The sequence below is a fragment of the Channa argus genome, chromosome 1, assembly GCF_033026475.1.
Source record: "Channa argus isolate prfri chromosome 1, Channa argus male v1.0, whole genome shotgun sequence".
NCBI lineage: Eukaryota > Metazoa > Chordata > Actinopteri > Anabantiformes > Channidae > Channa > Channa argus.
In genome coordinates this window covers 40,812,861-40,832,116 of record NC_090197.1, presented here as the reverse complement: position 1 = coordinate 40,832,116, position 19,256 = coordinate 40,812,861, and the positions used below count along the sequence as shown (strand labels likewise).

At 40.1% G+C, this 19,256-nt stretch overlaps 2 protein-coding genes across 2 annotated transcripts; one reads left to right on the top strand and one right to left on the bottom strand.

Annotated features, from left to right (window-relative positions):
• The first annotated feature begins 371 nt into the window (after positions 1-371).
• prom2 (prominin 2) lies at positions 372-12,249 on the top strand. Its single transcript, XM_067520759.1, has 24 exons — positions 372-512; positions 1,403-1,745; positions 2,852-2,910; positions 3,251-3,456; positions 3,644-3,764; positions 4,009-4,072; positions 4,192-4,281; positions 5,276-5,472; positions 6,031-6,105; positions 6,396-6,459; positions 6,570-6,726; positions 6,813-6,965; positions 7,079-7,202; positions 7,326-7,414; positions 7,622-7,706; positions 7,841-7,984; positions 8,089-8,157; positions 8,248-8,340; positions 8,444-8,497; positions 8,586-8,666; positions 9,463-9,531; positions 9,634-9,723; positions 9,847-9,959; positions 10,092-12,249. The coding sequence occupies exons 2-24, from the start codon at positions 1,487-1,489 to the stop codon at positions 10,141-10,143; spliced, it is 2,508 nt and encodes an 835-aa protein (XP_067376860.1). The 5' UTR covers positions 372-512; positions 1,403-1,486; the 3' UTR covers positions 10,144-12,249.
• A 1,192-nt stretch (positions 12,250-13,441) lies between these two features.
• LOC137135919 (BLOC-2 complex member HPS6) lies at positions 13,442-18,321 on the bottom strand. The gene has a single exon (XM_067520745.1). It carries the CDS (start codon positions 17,990-17,992, stop codon positions 15,227-15,229), a length of 2,766 nt encoding a protein of 921 aa, XP_067376846.1. The 5' UTR covers positions 17,993-18,321; the 3' UTR covers positions 13,442-15,226.
• Positions 18,322-19,256: the final 935 nt, after the last annotated feature.

The following is a 19,256-nucleotide window of genomic DNA, read 5'->3' as shown; positions in this document are numbered from 1 at the left end:
AGCAGTGAAGAAGCTAAGTTATAGGTAAGTAATTCTCTTTTCTACTGTGTCACAGTGTGCTTTCTTCTGAAGAGTCCCAATGTGTAGAACAGTAGTTTAAGTCTTGCTCTGGTTTGTTAAGCTGCAGTCATACTTTGTTTCTTCTGACAACAGTTTTAACATGGGGAAAATACAATTTTGTTGCTGTTGCCAGCAATGTCTGCTAAAATGTTTTTGAGAATTGTTGGGTTAACATTTAGATGTGTGTAAACACAACAAACACGGAGAAACCCCTTTTGGCCCACACAGTTCCCTTCTTGAATTCAACCAATCTCTTAAAGACCCACCCTCTCTCCCTCCTTGGATCCCTTCTCTCCCTCCCTCTTTCATAGTGCCTGCCTTGTCCTGCTGAGTACACAATCAGCTGCAAGTTGACAGCAGCCACAGAGCATTTCAGGTTTCCACGAGACATTAGGAGTCACACGGCCCTGGAAATCAGAGCAACTGTGACTGTTCTTCACTCTGTAGCCAAGGTAGGCGAGTTGACAGAAATAATTAAAAAAATACATGACATTGTAACTCTGCTTTTCCGCGCTATGTACTGTTTTCATTTACATATCTTAATTTTCCTCTTTTCACTTCTAGCTGATTGTTTTTCACCTTCTAGCTTACAGCTTTAGATGGACAAGTGGATTAATTGCTTATATTGATGTATGTACAAGAGATATCCTCAGGTTAATGTATGTTATGGCAAAGAGTCACTAATACAGTCATTGCATTAGTTAATTATAGTATCCAAGAGAAGAAGAACTGTTTGGTTAGTCACGGGCCTTACACTTATAAAGTTATTTGCTTATGAGAGCTACACCTAAAAAACCCACACTTGATAAGCGTGCTTTGAGGTGTAATTTATTCAAATGTTCAGTCAGTGTTTTGTACGAGGAAACACTGATGTTCTGTTAAATGCTAAACTACTGGGTTTAGATAAACAGAGGTTATACAGGTATCAGAGGGGGATGATGCTTGTCTGTGTGTTTACACTACTAATAGCCATAGAAATAGAAAATAAACTGTAGAAAGACAAGCTATAGAAATCCTTCATGCTTCATACCCTTTTGTTCAGTGACTCTGTAAATTCTGTAACTGTCAGCAACTGTCAAGTAAGTAGAGATTTAAAGAACATGGTTATTCTCAGAAACTAAAGAACCATTGGCTTAACATGTAGATTTTCCATTTCCAAATTGCCATTGTTGAATTTCTCTGGAAAAATAGCAGCATTTTATTTTATTTTTTTGTACCATTGCCATGTTGTAAAGAACAGCGTTGCTGCCTCATTGTGTGTGAGTCATTCCGTGGGTTTCTTCAGCAATTTCATATTCTCCTGCCTTGTGTGAGCGTGTCACTGTTTTTGTCTTGTTTTCAGACACAGAGCTTTTGCGATGAGCTGATCACTCCTTAAACCCTCTTTCTTCGGTCAATACTTTCACAACCCGTCTCATCTGTAACCATGGGGTTAAGCGAAAATATGAGGAGTTGGACGTGGGGGAGCAGTACCGGAGCACTCAGGGCCGGAGTAGGAGTAATGCTGCTGGGGCTTAGCCTGGCACAGTCTGTCCCTCCACAATCTTCCTGTTCAGCAGCCGTGGCCCCACAGAGCCTCACACAGCCCCAGTACCAGAACATTGCACAGGATACCAGTGCAGGGTTTATAGCACCTCTAGTCCATTCTTTCCTCCACACAGTCCAGCCTAACCCTTTTCCTGGAGGTTAGTGTCATTTATATTACTAATATAAATCTTTTCTGTCCACGTTCTGATATCTTCTGGTGATATGTTCTATCTAAAGACGTTTATAATTTTGTCCTGGGTAACTTGCAAGTGAATAAAATTTAACCTTCAATCAAACAGTTAATCTTTAACACTTGTGTGACTCAGATCTGTGTTGTCCTTGCGACCTGTTGCGTATCACTTTGAAATCCCATTTTATTTTGTGTATTACTTCCTGCTCAGTATTGATTTTAAAAAAGCAAATAAATGGATACAAAACATGTTTGGTAACCTTTGCCCAGGTCAAAGGCATTCAATGTGTGAGTGGGTATTAGGTGTTAGCCACTCTGTGACACATAAAGAGACTTTTTTTTTAAATTTGTATGTCAATGGTTCTTTAACACATGGTCATGGATGGCTTACTGTAACCTGAGATAAATGTTAAGTAAATAATAAAGTAACAAAGCAAATAATAAGGAGCTTACAGAAGGGAGGAGGTCATGTAGAGGACCTCTCAATTATTTAAACAAAAAGGAACAGAAGCGTTCCAGTGTGCGACTGGAAGACTCAAATTAATATCCGTAAGCTGGCCATCCAAAATGTATTCATATTTCTCAGTGATTTGCATAGGAGTGCTAGCCAATTATAAACATATACTAAAGAGGTTCACCAGTTCTCATGAAAATTGTTATTAATTCGCTGTAATTAAGACACCCCATACAGAGATTAATGAAACAACTAAAACATTGTGCCACCTGAACTAAAGGAGACCGATAGTGACAAACAAACTGCTCCATATAAAGTGGACCTGACCAACATGTCCTCTCAGTTACCCGCACCTGTGTTTTGTGTTGTTAGGACATAAACCTGACTTCCTCTTGGTATCCTAGAAACCACAAGATAGAAGTGTCAGATTTCCACTTTTACAATGCGAGAGATTAAAACATTTGTACAGAGAACAGGACACATTGTCCCATTGTTTGGGCTTTTGTACTGACAGTGGATAATAATAATTAACTCTTTCTAGCATCTAAAAGTAGTGTTCCCGTGTCTTCTGAATGGAAAAAAGGTCCCCAAAAATGTTTTTCTCTTTTATTTTCCTCCAGATCTGATCCTGAAAATAAAGAATGAGATTAGTAAAGTGCCATCAGAAAGCACCAAAGAAGTAAGTAAATATATACACATTTTTATATGTATCACAAACAGGCAAGATACTTAACCTTCTCAGAAGGTCTCCCTGCTCTCCCTGAAATGGGTAATCTGAGAATGTATCACATGCAAACATCCTTGTGTGTATCCTAGTTGACTAAGACTCTTTCCTCCCCTCTGATTATGGAGCGTCACCACAATGAAGTAAATCTATTCAGTAGTGATATGTCAGTGTTTTACGTCACAACAGACCATGAAAACCTGTTGCAGTTCTTGGTTTTTGGCTTCGAAATTGATATGTGTGCCCTTTTAGTTGAACTAGATATAATTTGTCTGTGTGTGTGTGTTCTGTTTAGGTCCTGATGTATGAAATAGGTTTTCTGGTTTGCGTGGCCATTGGGATCTCTTACATCGTTCTGATGCCCATAGTTGGTCTCTTCTTGGCATGCTGTCGCTGCTGTGGCAACTGTGGTGGGAACATGTACCAGAAGCAGTCATCCTCCATTCATTGTCGCAGAAGAACTCTCTACTGGAGTGCATTCATAACTACAGTCATTATTCTGTGAGTGTGTGCTATCATGTGCGTTTTCGAACAGCATAATGATGTGTTATCTGAAATTGGCAGCTTGAATGTGCATGCCTTACTGCCCGTGTGCATCTCTCTTGAACAGCATTATGTTCATGACACATTTAACTGAGTTTGTGTATGTGTGTATGTTCATGCGTGCGTGCATCTGTGATGCTTTTAGCGCTGGCAACGTCTGTATGTTCAAAAGTAACGAAGACCTAAACGTGAGTGTGGACCAGAGTCCAGAGCAGTTTAACAAAATGATCGACAACATCCACACCTTCCTCACTGCTGTGCCACAGGTAAGAGACTGATGTATTGAAACACACCTCAGATTTCTAGTCAGTCCACTGATTAAACACCAGCTCCACTCTGCAAGGTCAATAGAACTATCTCAAAATACATGTGACAGGGTTGTGTTCTGTTTGTTCTTCATTTGCAGAAGCAGCTATATGTGCTTAAGTCCTTTAATCTGTATGCTGTATTTCAACCCATATCTTGAATGCAGCCTTTAAAATACTTTGTTTTTCTTCTGCCTATCTCCAGCAAATCAACTATGTGGTGAATGAGAGCTACAGCATCGTACAGAAAGTTATCAGCAACCTAGATGGTAAAAAGTGGGAACTGATAATGCTAAAGTAGAGAAATCACTTTTGCTCATTCTAATTGCTGTGTTACAGTGTTTGCTCTCTTCGCACGATAAAGCGTCTGTTTGTCTGTCTGAATTAGCCATTGGACCTCAGTTGGGAACAAAGATCCAGCAGCAGCTCAGAGGAACTTTGTACCCAGTGCTGAGCTCAGTTACTCTTCTGGACCAAGGTATGATGTACTTGCGTGTTCTGTCTTGTTTAATTCTGGGCGTGTAAATGCTTGTGTGCATATTTGATAGATCGGAAACAACATAGGTCCTGCTCACGAGCACATTTCACACTAACTTTGAAAAGTTTGTCTTCAGTATCCTGAAAGGTTTTTTTAATGACCAAATGTTTTTATTGGTAATTGGACAATAAAGTGAAATGCATACAGAAACATGCAAGTACAGAAATAATAATCCCAACCACTCTTTCCCCCACAGACAGATTACCAAATGGTGCCACTGAGCCCAGGCCCCAGGGCCCAAGTGGTCTCTGTCTCTGTGGTGACTGTTATTTACATATCTTGTTGGAAACTCAGTTGAAAGCACATATTTTGCTCCAAATTAAAATGAGGTCATTAATATTTATCTCTACCGTTTGGGGGCATACTGTATGCTCACAGCCAGAAAAGGACCTTTGTATTTTTGGGTTCATTTTCTCAAAATCTGTCCATAAACCAAAACACATTTGAAATATAATTTAAATTTGCAGTCATAATGAATGGAAATGTAATATAATAATAATTACAATGCTTCTTATTCATTTTTTTTTTAAATTTTAAGTAGAATAGACTGCAAGGCTGGAAGGCTTAGGTTAGGAATCATGCACCCAACTGATAGGAATCAAAGAATAATTTCAAGAACCTCTGTATTTTGTGATTAATTGTGACTGTTTCCAGAGTTTCAGAGTCAAGTTAAGTAATGACACATGATTTACCGACATGTTTCTTAACACTGCACACCCACTAATGCAGAACATGCTCAGAAGAGCAATGTGCAAAATAGCTCTACAAAACAGCTGAAATGTATCTACTTTACTTATAAATTTTTTATTGCTCTTAACTGTATATCGCTCACTTTTTTAAGAGTTCAGCTTTTATTTAGTCAAATTGTATCAAAAAGAATAGATACGTGCCTTAAAATGACTAATTTTTATGTGTTTTATATTTGTATGTGCAGAGGCTGTAAACATCAGTGTTCAGCTGAACACATTTAACTCATCTTTAAGCCAGCTCCAGTCCAGTTTGAACCACCTCAAGATGAACATCACTGATGTTAAAAACCGCATCAATAACACTTTATCCAACCCAAACTGCACTGGGTGTAGCAACGAAAAGTCTGTGCTAGAGAAACTAACAATCGACACCTCGATCAATGTAAGTACTGGCTTTGGTATTATTTTTTCTTGAATGGAATAATTGATTGATTCAATCTTTGAACAGCACAGGCAAAATAGATGTTGGTCTGAACACATCAAGTGCTGAGTGCGGAAAAGAGTTTTAGGGAGTAACTCGTTATGAAAGAATCAGTCCTGTTACTGGATTTGAGTTATCCTTATGTAGCAACAGGAAGAATCATTTATGCAATAAAATCATGACTGATGCAGGCTGAGAAAGTGTGACACATAAAATCTTTTCATTTTTGGCTTTGCCTGAACAGCTGATTTGTCTTCCTCCCATCTGTTATTCCCCATTCCTCCTACCCTCTAACTGTGACAGATACAGACTCCCCTCTCCTCACTGTCTTTGCCTATATGTAATCTTGTGTTCTCTGTAATCACAGAGAACACAAGAATGAGAGTCACAACACAAGGACATTATTATTGTTCAGAATTAATTATTAATTAATTATGCGAGGCCTAGGATAACTCGTTTACTGAATTCTGCTGCACCCTTCAGGCAGTTTAGGATATAACATCTAATTGTTTTCTGCAGATTCCAGGCTTAAACGAGCTCCAGTCTGCAGTGAATGAACTCATCAATATTAATCTCAAGTCCAAAGTCAAGGAGGTCAGTGATGTCGGACAAACGAAAATATGCTAATAAAATTGTGAATATTTAAAATATAATGCCAGCATTGTGAACTCACCAGATCCTGGGGGAAAGTGTGAACGGGCTTTAACCAAAGATAATGTAAAAAATGGGAAAAATTGTTTAATTAAGGCAGTTATTTGTGTAAAATGAAATAAATCACCACCTGACTTAGTCATGTAAAAGAGCCTGACAGAGAGACAAAAATAAACTTTTGTCATTTTTTATGTACTACACAAAAAGGAATCCACCACTTGTCTTCATTTCAGGTTGAGGCCTATTTCAACAACACTCCCGAGATGGTGACCAATGCCACCAAAGATGTAGTTGAGAGTAAGTGAGCACATTTACACCTACAATTTTAGACTTCTCTTTTAAACATGAATTATTTAGTTGAATAAGATCAGTGGTTAAAACATGTATTTGTGCTCTGTGTTTTTTAGGCAGTAAGCAGCAGCTGGCTGACATAAAAACACAGATCTCCCAGGTTAGCAGTAAGATCCCTTTATCTACACTGACCAATGTGTCAAGCATTCTGAACCAGGCACAGACACAGATCAGCGTCGTCACCCCAGAGGTTAAAAAGGCAGAATTTATCAGGTAGTGCAAACATGCACCAATAAAAGAAACATTCATCAATAAAAGAAAAACCCAGAATCAGTCACTGTGTGTGCATGCTTTTTCAGATGGAGTGTGAGTATAGCCCTGTGCTGCGTGGTCCTCCTTGTTGTGGCGTGTAATGTCCTGGGTCTGGTCCTAGGTCCTTTGGGTCTGGCACCCAAAGCAGATCCCACAAAACGCTCTTGCACAGCAGACTGTGGAGGGACCCTCTTCATGATGTGAGTGCACTGTCATATTTCGTCACAGGACTGATACTCTTATTCTGAAACATCTAACTGTCTGAACTGTATTACCTCCTTGGTTTGCTCTCTTACCTGAATGTGTTCTGCAGGGGTGCAGGTTTTAGCTTTCTCTTCTCCTGGCTCTTCATGATAGTGGTGCTGCTGCTGTTCCTGCTGGGCGGGAATGTTTACACGTTGATCTGTCAGCCCTTGAGCAATGGACAACTGCTAAAGGTAATGATACACAGCGGCACCTATATCTGCACATACGTGGACAATGACAATAAATAGAAATATACTAGAGATGATACAGATGTTAAATATCTTTCAGTAAATAAATATCTTTTCTCCTCACAGTTCATTGATACTCCCGGTTTAATTCCAAACTTGGACATAGGTCAAACTTTAGGATTGAAAACCAAACTCAGCATCTCCGAAATTTATACGTACGTAATAAAAATCACCTCTTATACATTAACAAACACATGTCCATACTGTATGTGTATGGCTTTTTTTTTTATTTGATCTCTTATAACGTCTATTGACCCAGAAAATACATTCAGGTTTTGTGTGATTTTGTTCTCAATTTTCTTTGTGAATGTAAAATGAACAGGAGTTATGAAGTTGTATGCATTTGATGTTAATGTTTGCAGAAGCTGTGAAGCCAACCAGCCTGTGTGGACAGCGTTACACTTGTCTGAGGTCATAAACCTTGACGATCTGCTCAATGTTTCTAAAGTGAGTTTCCTTACTGGCTTTCAAATGATAAATAAATAATGTTCATAAGTAATTTTTTTTATGCTTTCCATAATTTAATTGTCATATCATTGTTTTTTTTTCTTCTCTTGCTCTACTATGTCGTGGTCACATAGTACACAGGACAGATTCAGCAGCAGTTTGACAAAACAAACATTACTCTGCCAACCATCACTCTTCTGAACCCTGACGTTAAAAGCCAACTCAGTAGCTTCACCGCCATGGCTACAAAGTTTGATACACCAGCCATAATGGATACTGTAAGAATTATTCATAGGCTGGCATCTGTGTGTAGTTGTGCTGTCAGTACACGCATCGTGTATCATGTATTTGTGATTTAGAGTTTCTTGCTTGTCTCTCTCAGATGAACAGCATTTCCAGCATTAATCTGAATACAACAGCAGATATTCTTGGTAACCTTTCAGACACCACAGTGAGTTACTGGACATTAACATATATACCACATCACGTTTTACACTGCTCTGATTTCTTCTGTCTAATAAGAAGCGATTTTGTTTTGTAGACAAACACAGATATTAAAAATGAGCTTTACAATGAGGCCAGGGACCTGAGGCAGCTTCAGGCCAACATAGAAATGATTATCATCCCTCAACTGGTGAGCGACTTTCCCAATCTTTGCTGCCATCTCTCCCTAATCTCCTTATAGTTTCTATCCTTCTATCTGAATGTGGCATGTCATGTACTGCTTTTGCTTTCAGAAAACACTCAATTCGAGCATCAACGGCCTTCGATCCATCATTGGAAAAATCAATGTTAGTACAGTGACTTAACACCTAAAATAACCACTCATTCTCCTCTCATTCTTTCTGTGACTCATTCTCTTCTCTCTGGCTCTTCCAGGGAACCGTGGGGGAGGTGCTGAACAACGTGGGAATAGCGCAAGACTTCCTCAACACAAATGCAACACAGATCATCAAGACCGTGAGTAGAGTCACGAGTCACATTAGTTAGAAAGAAAAAAGTGCTTCATGTGGTCTGTTAATGCCTGTGGTCAGTCAGTCATTTAGCCCGAGGGGGCTGTGAGGGGGAGGTGGCTCAAATAGCACAGGTGTCCTGCTTGTAGTTAGAACAATGTGTTTCCATGTCTGCAGTGTATATTTCATATTACTGTTTGTTTGTTTGTGTTCAGCTGTAGTTAGGTGTGTATTTTAATAACGTATCACTAATTGCTTTGAAGTGTAGTAGATGCACTGAGGCATCCAGTGTCACATTTAGTACAGTCAATGTTTTTTCTAATGTCTATTTTGTGTCATGTAAACATTGAGAGCAAAATTAAATAACAATTTGTAGAAATGTTGCTCTAACAGCAGTAAATATGATGCCAGGACATCATACGTGAAAATGACTTGAAGTAACTGCAATACTAGAATTCATTATAATGAAGGATCATGTCACCCGGTGCAACAGTGAAGCTCATTTACTCTGTATTTCTTTGCAACAATGACACAGATGAATGAAAGATATCAGGCAATAATTTACTGACAATTAGATCACCAAACATTTGCTTACACATTTTGTAAAAAATCCATTGCATAAATATATTTTCCTTTATCTATCTATTCATATTGCTATTGTGACTATTTACTTCATAGAATTTATCGAGATGTCACACTCCTGAAATGGATTGGCACTATACTGATTCCTCATGACTTCCCACTGTAAGGCATGCTAACAATCTGTGGAATTTACTGTCTTGCTCTCTCTCTCTTAATCCTAGGAAAGCAAAACATTTTTGGACTGTCAGCTGGGTTACTTCACTGCTTATGCTAACTGGGCTAAGTCGATGGTAAATTATGTTCAAATCTTTGGCTGCACTTGTGTGTACTTTTTGTATGTATTGTGTACACACGAGTTTCCCACCATTTCTGATGTGTATACCCTTCCTCAGATTAAGCAGCGGGTGGGCCTCTGTCAGCCTGTGGCAGGAGCTGTAGACTTCATGAAGACAATTGTCTGTTCACAGGTGGTGGAGTCACTGGTAAGGATCAGATGGTCCACCTCCATCACTACTCTTAACAATCTGTTTTCGTTAAGTATAGAGATTATGAAGTAATATCTATGTTTGTCAAACTTATAAATGACTCTCTCTCTCTCCCTTTAGAATGCTTTCTGGCTTAGTTTGGGCTGGTGCATGATCTTCTTTATCCCCAGTATCATCTTTTCTATAAAATTAGCCAAGTACTACAGGAGAATGAAGTACACAGATGTCTATGAGTAAGTAGCACAGACAACAGACATGCATGTACTAGATTTGTTTACACATGTATCCATGGTGCTGATGTGTAAAAATTGTTGGAAATTGACTGCTGGCCTGCTTCTGACTGCTGTTAACATCTGTGTTTCCAGCAACCATATAGTTATGACCCATATCCCACGAGCCCAAATGAAAGTGCAGTGAGTGAGGCCTAGAGGTGCAATGTTAAAAGACTGCAGCCACAAATGTGGCAATGCTCGGCGAAGTTAATACCTGTGGTGGATTCCTGCTCAGATGTGGCACATTGTCACTCTGGCAAAACTGGTGTGTATCTTTCCAATTTTCACCATTAGGTGGAGAAACAAACATTCCTAAAGACCGCATTCTCCATAGGATACATGTCTGAATGGACCTCAGGGAGACACAGGGCATAAAGGAGTCAGCAGGGATTTTCTTTTCATAATTTCCAATTTAAAATGAGATTGATTCCCTTCATTGTTTTACACAATTATTCAGATTTTATTTAATGTACAATGTTAACTGACCGTGCTGCTGCATTCTTACAGAATATTGTTCTATGACACAAAAATGTTAAGGAAATACAACTTATTGGTCTCTCTCTCTCTCTCTCTCTCTCTATAGAGAGAGAGAGAGAGAGAGAGAGACACTTTATTAGGTACAGTTGTACAATCTAAAACAATCCAATACAGCAGCTCTGCCATAAATTCGACTTTTACAATGTTATAATTTCCCATTTTTCTAAGTTGAAACTGTAAGAAATGTGATAATTCTACACTCTGTTTATTATTGTGGTCAAAGTGGGTCATACTGGAGTGCATTGTAAGAAGAGATGGTTCTAAAGTTTTGGCTAAACTATTTTAAATAAATACGGGTCCAAAACTTTAGAACTACTTTTATTATTTAAACCCCCCCACAAATGTTTAATAAAACTATAAAGGACAAGCCCATATTTAAGAGTCAGCTGCAACTAACCTCACTAAACCTTTCATTAGTCTTTATTAAATTTCTTCTTTATTAATATTATTATTACATGTAATGAAATGTTAATATTTCATGTTTTCTTTTGTTGTCCATTTAATTGTTCTAGTAATTTAAGATGCCAGTCTGTGACAGATCTGTGGAGCAATTCTGCAAACATGATTCTTTTCAGGTTGTCTTTGCTAGTTTTCACTTTTTTCTACTTTATAAATTCTTCTGTGGTTTTTGGGTGTTGGGACACTCCTCTTCTGCTGAGCTTCTTGAGACAAGAAAGGACACCAAACATGGTGGATCCCATGTGACCCAAACTAATTTAGTTTGTTTAATTAGGTCAAAGCTCGTGCTGCCAGTAATTATTAGGCTTAACTTTTTGTTGTTTGGCAAATTACATTTTACTACTTTGCGAGCAGTAGTTTTCATCTTGGATAGTGTGCATAGAGGTTTATGTCATGCAATGCCTTTTGGACTGTCTGATCAGTGTCAGTGACTTAGCAATTTCCCAGATAACCTTTGTGCCAAGTCGGCCGAACTTACTGTTTGATGTGCTTTGTGTCATTTTTGGACAACAGACTTTGTGCCTTCTGTTACTGGTAATAGGGCTCCTCCTATGCCTCCTTACCACGTCACACAGCTTATGTTCACCAGCTGCTGATTCTCTTCTACCCTCTTGGAATCTGGTTTAAAACTTGTTAAGACAGTTCCTCACCATGTGGAACCACGTCGCACCCAGGCCAAACCTGAGAAAGAGAAAGTGGTGGGGTCCTAAAACCCTAACTTTGGTTTCTTTGAGGTTCTTTATTTGGGGCCCAAATGTTTTATGTAGATCTAACATGTTTTTTTGTAATAAAACATAAGATTTATAATCCCAAACTCAAACTTCAATAATTTAACAGATTCATTGCACAGATTCTATTCACCACTACTGTTTTGCAGTTTAATGGGAAACACTTTTATTTGCACTAATGTTGGAATTGAAAAGGAACTTGTCACTATACTATATGTTATTTGTTACCAGTGTATTTTCAAATGTTTTTTATATTGGTTTTGACCGTGATTCATGATTTCGTGAATATTTTGTACTATTTTGTACTCAATAGCAGCTTGTACTTTATCATTCTGTTACACAGCACTTTATATGGTTTGTTTGGTCAATGTAATCAAAAGGTTCTGAACATTTCTGCTAGCACTTGTGAAAACTACTGTACTGTAAATAAAATTGTTACTGATCAACAAATGCACTGCTAAGCTTTAATGTGGTGAAATCAATTCTTCAGTGCCGTTAACCCTCTGCTGATTCAGGCAGCTCTGTATGATAACGTGGCCTCGTCATAGACAGGCAGAGAACAATGACGTTGGCAGGGCATGCCAGCATCAGTTTAGATGTACTACTGTATTGTTCAGACAAAGCCTGTATCTGTAATTAGAACATTTGAAATAATGGCAATACAGCACCGGGATGACTCAAACCTTGTAACGCGACAGGCCGGGCACATTGAAACTCCATCTGAAGAAAAACTACGAGACAAAGCGAAAGAGAAAGAAAGAGGAATTAGGAGAGAATCGGTTGGCTCTGGCATGTTAGGTATCAGGTTAGGATTGTTTCTGTGGCTCTCTGCCATTTTGCTGCTGTTTGGAAAGACACTGCCTCTCATCACTCTCAACCTCTTACAGTGAAGATACAAGTCCCTCAACTATCTACTGTCCACCTGTCCACCACGTATTCCACTGGTGCGATTATACCCTCACATCCCCATGTGGAACCTGCCTATTTGCTGTGAAAAGCAGCAGCCACATACATGGACTCGATGTTCGAACTCTGTTTTTGTTGTGACCACTATTAGTTAAGAGGTGGCCTCTGATTCAAAAGATTATTGGTTAATGACTAAATATTCCTCTTTCAGGCCCTGATCATAGAAACATTTGAGTGCATTTACACACTCAAATCTCTTCAGAAGAACACATACATACATAAAACTACAGCTGTAAGTGGATTACAAGGGACATGGTGAAACTTACAAATGCAGGCAATAGAGCATCTGAATGTGCACAGCAAACCTCATGTTGTTCGTTACATCAGCAGAATGGTTTTATGTTACCTTAAAATAAAAGACAGTATTATCCCTGATGTTTTAGTTAACACTCAATAGTGCCCTGTCAGCTAGACCTGTGGTGTTGCTGCTGCCGTGTGAAAAAAATATACAGGCAGAGCAAACAAACCAGATCTGCAATCTGTAAGAACACAGACTTTGTAAGCAGGTGACAATGAATGACGCATTTGTAAGTTCTATTATAAACAAGTTGGCAGATATTTGATTTCTAATAACTGTAGCAGGAACAACAAACTAAAGCTTTCGAAAACTTCCTGAGTGCAATCTAAACCCCGTCTCCAAAACACTCAACTTTACAACTTCACAATAGCTGTAAGGCCATTGTAAGATATTTGATCACTCTGTTTAAATGCAGGACAAAAACTTTATATGTAAAACACGAGACAGCCAAAATAACTAACTTCAGTTTAATATCATAAGGCATCCATTCATAAATACTTGCATACATGTTCTCTGGTCACATAAGACTTAAAGGAGAGTAACACAAAAAGTAAATACAACAGAACTCTAGCTGTGGTTAACTTTTTGTTAACCAACAGCAAAGTTTAAGGCAAATATTTAACCTGAAGAGTCATATTAACTGACTAAAAGGCCAGTCTAGGGAAGTTAGGGAGTTCCCTGTGACTTGCAGGTACACAATGAAACTCTTTGCATAACGTACATGCTTGTTCAAGTGTACAAAGCTCGAAATGAGACTTTTAATAGGAGTGGAAATGAAAATTAAATTTAGTGATCTTGACTGCAGAAGCCAAAAGCTTTTCCCCTACACAAAGCCCTCATTAAAGTAAAAACACTGTACAGGGAATAGATCCTCTGCTCCACCTCCGTCAATTCTCCAGAACACAACTGAAGCTGAGGAAGAAATGTGACACTATACTGTAAATGAAAAGCAGCACTGTGAAAGGCACTCAAACAGTTTTGCAGCATTTTGGAGTCTGATTGTCAGTGAAGTTCTCTGTCAGTACCTCATTCATGGAGTCATTTTAGCAGTTTAGCAATTTAAATAACATTTTGTTTTACAGGGCTCCACATTTATACACACAAAAACACTTTGACTAAAACAAACTAAGGATTGTTCAACCAGAATGTATTAAAGCCACCAAAGACAATGGGCACTTAAATACAAGTTTGATTACAGCACTTGATCAGAACACATCCATTTGAAATGATGCATCAAAAGCACAAACAATACTGCCCGGGGTAATAAAAGTGCAGTTTAAAGAAGAAAATCGGGCTGGACAGGGAGCTTAACATCCCTATTAACATTACTCTCCCTGGTTCCACGAAGGAATATGTACTGAGCCTTCTGCATACAGCAAGGGGCCTTCGTCACAACGTGCCCAACCCAACACTCAAATTCTAATCGAGTTAACTCCGAAATTTAATTTGAAGTAGAACTGGGGGTGATTTTTACTTGGCATTAAGTCTGGAATGTCCTATGAGTTGGATTGTAAGAGCACAGTGGACAAGATGGAGTCGAGAGATCAAAATGGTCACAGTCTGGACCAGACTGCCCAGTGAAACCAGGTAATTGTTTAAGCACTTATTTTACAAAACTAGATGGCACCAAAAGGAACCTTTGATACACAATCACTTCGTTCTCTTCCTCTCCTACAACAAACATTCAAAGTCAAAACACTGCACAAACAAACTCAGCAATGGTTGGCTACAATTAGCAGACATCAGCAACTTTCAAGGCCAATATACTACGGATAAGAATAAACAGAAGTTAGTGGCTTTTTTTTTTTTTGGCTGAGCATTTAAACACTTTTAAGACAGTATATTATTATTTATTGGGAGTAGTATGATAGAGGCTAAGCTTATTTGTGCAAGACTAGGCCATAATGTTCTTATCCACAAGAAGTTATGGCCAAAAAGATAAATAACATTGCCAATACAGTATTTACACATTGAAATTTATAATGACCTGCATAATTTTCAGTCATTTCCTAGTTTCTAGTAGTCATGCATCATCTGAAATTACTACCCAGTTTAAAAATACTTTCAAACATCACAAATAACTGCATTCTACTGGTTATACCTGTAATATGTATATAATATAAAGATTATATTCTGTTTTGATTTGATTTGATTGTCAACACATTGCTTCACAGTTTGGGCACATTATATGATAGTGGAATGATCCACTAGACAAATGTATTTGTTCATTTTTATGTTACTTAGAGGGGGTTAGCAGGTAGAGCCACTCTGGCCCTTTGCACAGTTGTATGTGTGGACTGCTGCTCAGGTGTTTCTGCAAGAAGAGCTGGTGTGATGTTTTTGCCCAGAGAGGAGTCTGCGTCGTGACCCGCGGCAGTCCCAGGCTGCTGTGCAGGCTGACGAGGAGGTGCAGGAGGGGGAAACAATGGGGACTGGAGGATGTCAACATAGTGTTGGCTGGGCTTCGTCTCCCGCTGAAGGACTTTTCTCAGCAGGGGCTTCAACAGTCCGATGGTCAACTGGCTGCTGTGAGGGTCTGCAAATGGAGCAGGGGATAAAGAGGTGGTACTGGATGTGGATAAAAAAGGGAGTGTGTTTGGGGAGGGGAGATGTTTCAGCACCAAGTTCAGAATAGCTGTGACAGTGAGGTCTTCAGGACACAGTGCCCACAGTAGGTCCAGGTAAGGGTCCAGATTTCTGTGTTGGGTCACCTCACACAGCAGAGTAGTGAAAATCTCCTTGTTGAGCAGTGGACTCTGTTTGCAGAATTCCTGGGCCACCTGAGTGACCCGCTTCCACTCTTGTTTGGCTATGAGGATCCTAAGTGCCTGCAGGATGGCATTAGGTCGCCAACTTACCAGCAGCAGCTCCACTTCTAAGTCAAGGTCCTGGTCTCTGTCTGGTCCCAGGCTGGACAGCACACACAGGGCTCGCTTGTAGAGTGGGACATTGTTCTCCCTCCCCTCCCCTCCCCTCCCACCAGAGAAGCTCCAGGAGGAAGAAGTCAGGCTGAGGCCTAAACTCGCTGAGCTCTGCTGCTGGGCAAGCTCAAGAAACTTGGGCAGCCAGCTGGGCTGGAAATGTAAAACTGAGAGGCAGAGGAGCTCAAACACAGGTAGGACAGCAGAGGGAGTGGAGCTCACATATTTGGCTTTATGATTAGCAACATAATCATCTTTGGGGCTGCAATTGTACTTTGGCCCGCCGTTTGTGAGTGAGGATGGGGTGCAGGTGGTCGAAACAGGACTGAGGACAGTTTTCCATACATCTGGAGGAGCCCTGCTGGACAGAGAGCCCTCTCCGTTGTAGTGTAGCTGGAGAGCAGCTTGAGTGGCCCTCCAAGCCTGGCAGGGAAAGATGCTAAAGATGGAGTTGAAGTAAAGCAGAGCCTCTTTATCCAGTTCTGGGGATGACAGCAGTCTGAGTACTTCTTTCTCAATTAGACTCTCACACACTACCTCCACCTCTTTAACGTTTCCCCTCACTAAACTCCCCTTCATCTCCTCCAGAGAGACCAGAGCCTTCAGTTCAGCCTCCAGAGAGCCCATCAGCTTGTCATGCCCTACAATGCATCCACCTCCTTTAGTCTGCCACAACTCTGCTCCCTTCTGTCCCGACCCAGTTCTCAAGTAGTTACTAAGGATGTTGGTTAAAGAGATGGGAGCTTGGAATCTACCCTCTTTCTTCAAAGTGTCCACAGTGAGTTTGGTGCCACTCAGGCTCCTCTGCTGGTAGTATTTACATGCCTCCTCAAACACAGCTTCTACCAGGAGGGCTCCAGGAGGAATACTACTGAAACCAGAAAATTTCAGAAAATCTCTAGAGTCAATCTTCTTGTTCATTACCAAAAAAAGTCCAGTTTCTGAGAGCAAGTGAGGTATCCATCGTTCGCCCCGGATCGCATATAATAGCCCCTCTCTCTTTAGCACAATCTTTTCCAGCTCCCGGCCAGAGTTTACATCAATCAGATGCAGGTTTCGTCCTACCACCAGAGCCAAGGTATCCTGGTACATGCACATGCTACTATGAATATTGTGTTTTACCAAACAGTTTTCGGCTAGTTTGTAAACCTGCCGCAGCGTCCCATCTTTCTGAAGGAGACATAGCCAACCTGTGCTGAGCAGCAACAGTAGCCCTCCACAGCCTGTAGGAGCAAAGTTGTAGATCTCAGGTGGTTCAACAGCTGATAAGTATCCTAAAGAGTCTGTCACCAACCTCTTAAAATCGGACTCTTTTGCTGAAAGCTTCTTTAGGGGAGTGTTTTTACATGTGCTGCTGATCCTGAAGAAATCATAGAGAGGTGACCAGGAGAGGAAAAATTTTGTGATGCTCATCAGTGACTTCACTTTCAAATCAGGAAGCATATGCACATATTCACCAGAGTTGACAACAGTGACATAAGGATTGTTGTGTAGGGCGATTTTCACGCCTCCTAAATTCACAGCCCCCTCCTCTACTTCAAAATCACGTCTGCAAACACAGTATCTCAAGGTGTTCCTTGTGGAGCTGAGAACTGGGGAGCTTTCTGAAGGTGGCCGCTCCTCACACCAGATGATAAGGTTGGAGCAAGTACAAACAGAAACCACTCGGGCTCGGGGACCGTTGCACAGGTCTGATGTCTGCAGAAGATACCAACCGGGCTTGCACTCCTGGAATTTCCAAAACTCAGCTTTTCCATTTTCATAAACCACTGCCACGACCGCTGTGCCTCTGTTGCTGCTGTTATTATTAGGGTCCAAATATAAAATGTCTACAATGGGCACAGTTCGCGTCAACCACAAGTCCAGCTTCCTCCCCACCTGGGGTCTCTCATACTTATCAAAAGTCATAAGACCGACTTTAGGCTTAGGGAGAATGACATGGATGTGGCGTCCATCCGGGCTCAGGCGGACGTTTGGCGGATAGTCTTCGTGTTCGTTACTGGTCAGTTCAAGTATTTCAGTGAGCTCCTTTTTGCCAGTATAGTCCCCGAAATCTGACAGTTGCTCCAATACTAGCCGCGCCATAACTGCTGGTATTCAGCCCGAGCAGCACAATCTAGCTTGTAATGTAGCCGCCACAGCGTATTGACTAGCCTGCTAGCTTGTGTGGCCCAAATCCGATGTCGGGCTCCGGCTAAACGTTAAGTTCCGTTAGGTCCTTCAAGAGGCGTCATCCCGGTAAGTTCTTGCTGGTACACGAGCACGACCATGTCGGTACACAACCACGGAGCTAAACTGTTAGCTGACAATAAACGCTGACAACGTTTTAAGCTCGAAAAGAGAAAGGCACTGTAGTCATTCCGATACTATGCTAACACTCCCCTCTGATATCACGGGATTTGCCATTTCCGGATACTGACGATGTTTTGCATACAACGAGGCGGAGCTGATTGACTGCGCGAGGCTGCAAAGATTGAGTACAGTTAGAGAGAAGAGCAACTGCACAGTCATCTATCTATCTATCTATCTATCTATCTATCTATCTATCTATCTATCTATCTATCTATCTATCTATCTATCTATCTATCTATCTATCTATCCTTCTGTCTATGCTTTGTTACCTTCCTTCAATTTTGAAAAAAGTTGTAAAACAGTATCTGCATTTCTCAAAGCAGTGTGGACAAACAGCACAACTCAACAGAATACATGCAAAAAGCCTGTAACTTGCTCAAAGTGTTTAATTACCTCTCAACAGTAAACATTTCCATCAGTGAACATGTCAGTGTCATCAGGACTGACAGGAAGTCCTTTTGTCATTGTTTACAAACAAGTTAATCAAAGTGCTTATTCATGTTGTCAATATAACAGACTACACAAAGTGTTTTTTTATGTAAACTATGGCTTTTGATATGAACTAAAACTCTGATTACAAAGTTGACATGCAGAAGTCTGCACTTTTCTTCTGTATCATATATCAGTTTCAACAGCACAAAGTTTCATTTCACTGTATGTTGTTTTTCTGTCATTTTACAGTTTACAGTCATGGCATCACACATTCCCATTGATTAGTGATTAGTGATCCCATTGATTAGTCTCAGGTCACTGTTGACCTGAGGTCACTGTTGACCTGAGACCAAACAATCAGATCAAGATATATTTGCAAAGAAAGTCTTATAGAAAAGTGTAGAAATTGTAGCAGATTACATACAACAACATGTTCAACCATTTTGTTGGATTCTCCAAAATAAATATGTGTTGTGCTCAATGCAGCTTGAACATCACTGTACGTGAGTTGAAACAATACAGAATTTATTTAAGCACAAATGAGGAACTGTGATAATTTCCTCAA

What these genes read in the sequence shown, in the direction of transcription:
- prom2 (XM_067520759.1), top strand. Translation starts at nt 1,487, where the DNA reads ATGGGGTTAAGCGAAAATATGAGGAGTTGGACGTGGGGGAGCAGTACC. An exon ending in ATCTGCTCAATGTTTCTAAA is followed by an intron (nt 7,707 to 7,840) that starts GTGAGTTTCCTT and finishes GTGGTCACATAG; the next exon opens with TACACAGGACAGATTCAGCA. An exon ending in CACAGGTGGTGGAGTCACTG is followed by an intron (nt 9,724 to 9,846) that starts GTAAGGATCAGA and finishes CTCTCCCTTTAG; the next exon opens with AATGCTTTCTGGCTTAGTTT.
- LOC137135919 (XM_067520745.1), bottom strand. Translation starts at nt 17,992, where the DNA reads ATGGCGCGGCTAGTATTGGAGCAACTGTCAGATTTCGGGGACTATACT.